At 50.9% G+C, this 6346-nt stretch overlaps 1 protein-coding gene across 1 annotated transcript in view; it reads right to left on the bottom strand.

Moving 5' to 3' along the window:
* The window catches only part of Hoxc13 (homeobox C13), a 7717-nt gene extending 4498 nt beyond the window's left edge, over positions 1-3219 (bottom strand). Inside the window, exon 1 of the mRNA XM_031359151.1 lies at positions 2376-3219. Coding sequence (XP_031215011.1) covers positions 2376-3105 — 730 coding nt within the window. The 5' untranslated portion in view covers positions 3106-3219. The remainder of the gene's footprint in view (positions 1-2375) is intronic.
* Between the last annotated feature and the right edge of the window lie 3127 nt (positions 3220-6346).

The following is a 6346-nucleotide window of genomic DNA, read 5'->3' as shown; positions in this document are numbered from 1 at the left end:
GTGAAGCAGGGATCTGTATAATTGGGAGAAAGAAGCCACAACTCCTCACAGCTCTAATTATCTAGATCTTTCTGAACAATTGCCTCCATCTCCCACACCAGCCCAGACTATCATAGGTGAGGTTTCTCAGAGCCAGAGGCAGTGAAGAGAGACAGTGGTGTTTATGGCTAGATGTTGCTGAACAAACCACAATTGCATAGACAGAGTTATCTGAAAAATCTCACTACTTCTAAAAGACCTGTGTGGGTAGAAAGATGGAGGGTGTCTGAAGATAATTTCTTTTTCATCTGCCTCCCTCCTGGACTTCTTCAGGCACTCAGAGACATCAGCCAGAATCTATTTCTACATGGGGAGCATGAGCTCAGAGCAATGGAGGCACACTGGGTTTTATATCCACTTCCCTGTTGTAATTTGCAAGTGTATTAAATCTCAATTGGGTTTTTTTTTATTTCAAAGATATCTTTCTCTAGGAGGCTGTGATATAAAAGTGTTTTTTTTAGCAGAGTGTTTGTGTGCGTGTGTGTGTGTGTGTGTGTGTGTGTGTGTGTGTGTGTGTGTTGTTCTTGTTTCTGGGAATCTTTAAGATGTTTATTTGCTCAAAGCTAATTCTGAGCTCCTCCAACCCATCACACAACCCACATGCCTATACAGGAAAGCCACAGCAGCTCTGTTAGGTACAATCTTCATTCCAAAGATGTTGCTTTTTGCTTTAAGCCTGAGTTCTTACTACAATGAGCAGGGTGGGTACTAGATTCCCAGTCTATTGGTCTTCTTTTCGTGACCCATTAATTCCACTACCACAAGGATTCCTGCTGGACCTTCATTCAAGAAGCTTTCTGTTTTATGAGCTAGAGAAGTGAAGGGCAGCCTATCTTCTATAAGTGTATTATAGAATGCCTACATATGAACAGCCTATCTAATAAAAATGTATCAGTCTGTGCTTCACATGAATACATTTGTATAGTATAAAAAAATCTTAGAGTCAGTACAGAGAAGGTGGTGTACGATTCCATTGTACCACAGCCATGCCCTCAATTCCCACAGTGAGAAATAGGGTGCCATATGTGGTTTTAGCTTCGTATTGACTTATGTCAAGTGACCTTGTGCTGTTTTTCAGAATGTTTCTGCTACATTCTGTAATTATCATTCAGTGATTCTTCTCCATCTACCTCTCCACCCAATCCCGGATGCAGAAGAATTTCAGACCCACCCTAAAGAGGTCTTTGGGTTGATCCTTTCCAGTGAAAAATCCCCAGGCCTGGAATAGGAGGCTAGGGGGCTCCTTTTGGGCACAGTGGGAAGCTATCTTAGGCTTCTCTGGACTCTCAAGAATCTTTGGAGATATCAGAAGAGGGGACTGTCTCCCACTGAGCTCTGTACATAGGGAGAGCTCTAGACCCTCAGATTCTCAGATCAGAGTGGAACCTAAGGCTTCAGAGGCAGTTTTGGGAAATCTGAGCCGGTCCTTCTCCTCTGGAGATTGAGGGGCGGGGTGAATGGAATCCTTTCCTACTCAGAGACAGCCACAGAGGAACAAGACCTGAGTGTTCTGTTCTTGCATACACAGCCAGACAAGAGTGCCCTGGACCCCGGGCCACAGCACAGGCCTGCCTCTCCCACCCCCCATTTTAGAACCCCCTTTCTCTGTCTGGAATGCCAGGAACTCTCACTTGGAGGACTTGGCAGTGGATTCACAGGGTTAAACTGTGTACCAGAGCGGCAAAGAAAGATTTGCATCCCAGGGGAGGATTCAAATCTTACACATTCTCTCTACAGAGGTTTTTGGCTCTTCTGTGATCTTATAAAACATCCATGGTTAAATTTAAAAAGAAAAAAATTATGCATTTCTATAGGCTCTGCCGAATTAGAACCCTATTTTAATGTTATAGTATCTGGTGGTGGACGGATCCTGAAAACTCGGGCAAGGTAAAGGTTCTTATCCTCTCCCCAAACCCCAACTATCCACTGGGTCGAGGGTTTTGGACTAAGTTCCAAGGCACCAGAGGCCCAATCCCAACCCTTTCCTGGCTGGAACTGGATTTAGGGGCCAGGATCCCAGAGTGAGGCTGGAGCGGGCTGGGGGAGGAGGAGGCGAGCTCCCGACCGGAGCGGAGCCGAGCCGAGCCGGCGCTCAGGCGCCTCTGATTGCTTCATTCTGGACCCGGCAGCTCCGGGGAACGTGTCGGAGCAGATTTCTTCCCCAGCGCATTCCTCAGCATAGCTCGCCGGGCCGGCTCCATCGACAGCCTAGCCGAGCCGGCGCGCCGGGGCCAGACGGCGGGGGTGGCTGAGGCGCGGAGCCGGAGGGCAGGCAGGGCGGGGAGGGGTCCCTGGCGGCGGCGGCAGCGGCGGCGCCGTTCAAGCCCCTTCCTTACCTGGGAAGGGAGACTTCCAGAGGTGGGCGGACTGCGACTGCTCCTTGGAGCAGTACACCTGACTGTCCCAGCCATTGGAAAGAGCCCAGTGCTGGTAGCCTTCAACAGGGATGAGCGCGTCGTGACGCGGCTCCGGGTGCCCGCTGATCCCGGGCACCACCGACACGTCCAGGTAGCCGGGCATTGCCTGGTAGGAGCTGGCGAAGCTGGGGTAGAAGGCGAACTCCTTAGCCCTGGAGGACAGGTCGTCACCAGGCAGGGCGCCCGACGGCTCCGGGTACTTGTCTCCCGGATGGTAGGCGCAAGGCTTCTGCTGCAGGTTCACGTTGTGCGACAGGCGGCAGCCGTAGTAGCTGCCCCCAAATGGGTAACCGTAGCCCAGGGTGGCGCTGGACGAGGTGGGGGGCGCCGGCGGTGGGGCGCATTGGCGTGCCGCCTCCGGGGCTGGGATGTCCGTGTAGACGGCGCCCTGAGGTGCACCCAGAGGAGCCGGCGGGCGGGCCAACACGGGGTGCGGGAGCAGGTCGCGGCAGTGGCTGGCCGGGCAGCTGCCGCCCAGCCCGTCCATGGTCGGGGCTTTGCCGGGGCTCGCTCCGCTGCAGCCGCCCCCTGCGCTGCCCGCGCCGCCGCCTCCCCCGCCGCCGCCGCTGCCGCTCTCCGCCGCGCTGTCCTCATAGACGTACATAAGGCTCTCCGGCCAGCGCGGGTGCAGGAGCAGCGAAGTCGTCATGACATGATCTGCTCCAGCTTTTTAAAAACTCCACTTACCAGAGGCAGCGAGCTAGGGAGACACCTCGCTCCCTTTTTCCCTCCCCCATCCCTCCTCCCTTCTCTCTCCACCCCTCCCCTCCTCCTCCCCCCGGGTGCTTCCCCCTCCCTATCCGCATTCCCACTACGCATGCGGACACACTTCATTAAGAAATCCGGCGGCTCCCGCCCTCCTCTCCACAGCACGCCCCTGGTTCCCACGTGACCACAGCCGCTGCACGTGATGCTAGGCCTGGGTCTTCTGGGGTTCCCTCCCCGGGAGATGGGCGGGGCGGAAAGAAATGAGGACTTTGTTGATTGGCTCTCTGGAAAGGAAAAGGAGGAGAGACTTGGGAGATTTAAAGGGACGGGGCAACGCCCCCTAGGCAAGCCGTGTTAGGGGAGGGGGTCAGAGAGGCTTAATTTGGCCGACGCAAAGGGACCTAGGGAGAAGAGGATGGCTCCTCCTCCTAGGCTCTGGACTGAGAGACGCGTCTGAGAGGCTCCGGTTCTCAAGCAGATGGCTTTGACTACCTAAGTCTCTAAATTAGGGCTTGGAGCTGAGAATGGAGGCAAACCTGGAGTTTTAGTAATAGTAGTAGTAGTAGTAGTAGTAGTAGTAGTAGTAGTAGTAGTAGTAGTAGTAGTAGTAGTAACAACAATAATAATGATGATGATGATGATGATAATGATGATGATGATGATAATAATAATAATAATAATAATAATAATAATAATAATAATAATAGATCTAGCCAGGAAGGCTCCAGCTGTGGCAGGCTATGCTTCAGCTCACGGTGGGCAAGAACTTCACGGAGCCTCTCAGTCAGCCTTTGATGCAAAAACCAGAGTCTCAAACTGTGACCTCAGGGGCTTTCCCCAAAGCCCCAGTTTGTCTGGAAAGCGCTCTCTCCCATATCAGACATAATTGGGAGGTAGGATTTCCCAAATGCAGACTTCATTCCGATGTGGGCAGAGAAATGGTGAAATACGCTCAGCGAGAAGCAGAGGATAATGGAGAGGAGCAGAAGGACAGATTACCATTTCAGCATACAAAAGGAATACCGGAGAGTCCCCCCACTCCCAAAGAAACAGAAGCAGATGCTGACTGAGCAAAAGGGAAGCTCGGGATGCTTGCAATCCTATCTTTGGGTGCACACAAGGAAATGTAGGAAGCAGAGAAAACCTGCTGCTCTTTGAAGGGGCTTCCGACAGGTGCAACTCCAAACGCGTACAAGGCCCCTCCACCCTCAATGGCTTGGGCTGATGGGGTGATGAGGGCTAAGGAGCCAGACAGAGCTTAAGTTTAAGCTGCTTTACTCTCGTCCCCACAGTTTCGTTTCTGGATCACTCTTGTTCAGGCAGAGTACTTAGATCCCAAACTATCTTCTATTTCAAGAACAAATTAGCACCAAGGTACTGATTTTTATAACACTCACTTTCTTTCTTTCTGCCCCCCACTGGTTAGGGCCTCAGTAGAGTCACCCCTTTGCAGAGGGGCATCTCCATGGAATTGTGCCAAGCTCCCTTTCACACATACCCCTCCCTGAGGAGAAGAGGTAATAAAGAGCGAGAGAGCAGGAAAAAATAATAAAGAGGGAGAGAGAGGGACTGCGGTGTCTCCCTCCTTTTTGCCTCTGCCACAAGTTTTAAATGCTGGGTGCTGATGTTCACACAGACTGTCAACCTGAACACCCATCAAGACCAGTCCTAGACCCTTCAATTGGAAGCAAATGTTGGAGTCTCCCTCAAGATCCCTGAAGGAGGAAGGTGGTCTCTGATGGTTGAGAGCCCCAGGCCTTGGTGAGTCAGGACAAGAAATGGAATTTTTATCAGCTTGGTCTTCATCCAGAAGTGTCTTCTCAGAGTTTGAAAGCAGGCTGCATACTGGAATGGAAAAGAAGAATAATACAAAAGAAAGAAGCTTGAAACCCAGACAGGCCAGCTTATCAATGTTTGAGGGAGAATAAGCCAAAAGGGACTCTCTGAGAGTCCTCTGGGCTGGGAGACTGGCTACCCTGTTGCTGGAGTCCAAGGTCAAGGTAAAAAAAAAACAAAACAACAACAACAAAAAAAAAAAAGGAGAAAAAACAAGGTCTGGCCAAGTCTAGCCTGGGTCCTGTGAACTTGGCCCCCTTGCCTAAGGCTGGCTAAGAGGGTTGGGTGGCCAGGAGGGCTGTGGGTTTTCTTAGCAGTGGGTAGTAGAAATTGTTCCTCCTCCTGTGAAGTGTTGTGCCCCCATTGAGAACAGGGGGAAGTAGGCCAAGCTGTGGGGCCGCTAGGAGAAACAAAGGGCCTGGGAGAGCCTTTCCATTCCAGTGGCTCCCGTCCTAGTGAGGCCTAAATACCAGGCGTGGTCTGATGCTCAAAGGCACTTCCCCCAGCCCTTGAGAGTAGACGCCAGAACTGTGAGAAGGATGGATCTAGGTATAAGGAGGCCCCACAATAAATAAAATTAATGCTATATTCTTTTCCAGGTTTAGATAAGGACATTAACTATTACTATTGCAATGAGATATAGATTTAATCAACCTGGTAACTTTACAATTCCATTTATTAGGGGCAGTATTCCGCCAAAATTTAGCGGGAAGAAGATAGTGGGAAACAAAGTCTTTTTCTTGCAAAGGCCCCCAAAGCAACACGGGGGTGTAGGAGGCCATGAGGGGAAAGTCCCGGGTTAAGGACACTGAGAGCGGGGAAATCTTCACACTCCCTTGAGCTTGATTTCCCCAAGACCTTCCGTGCTTGCTCTCTTCTGCCCAATGTGATCACAGAAGGAGGCATGCATAGAAGAGCCTGTGTGAGGATGGAAAGTAAAACCTTGCTGGTTAATTAACTTTTAGCGTGGGGTCGCTTTTCCCAGTACCCTGGGAAAAAAAAGTGTATCTCGCTGAGACACAAGTAAAATCAAATTAAACACTCCAGGAGAATATGCATCACTGGAAACGTGGTAATTACATCTCATTTCAGAGGCGATTCGCGCCCTAGAAGCCCAGCGGCTCTGCAACCCCGCACCATTTTGCCACACCTCGATCTCGATCTTCCCAGTTCAAGGATGGTGTGGTGGGGATTGGCCCAGTATGAAGTTTAGAGAAAAACAAACAAAACCGAACAACTCAGAAGTGAAACTGCTGATTAAAGCTCAATCATTTAAGTGTACTGAGGGAAAATAAAAAAGGGCCCTCTTCCTCACCGGGAAATCCAGCTGATTCCGGGATACTTTT

Source organism: Mastomys coucha, unplaced genomic scaffold (genome assembly GCF_008632895.1).
Source record: "Mastomys coucha isolate ucsf_1 unplaced genomic scaffold, UCSF_Mcou_1 pScaffold11, whole genome shotgun sequence".
NCBI lineage: Eukaryota > Metazoa > Chordata > Mammalia > Rodentia > Muridae > Mastomys > Mastomys coucha.
Note: the sequence above shows the minus strand (reverse complement) of the source record. Positions and strands in the feature narration are given on the sequence as shown.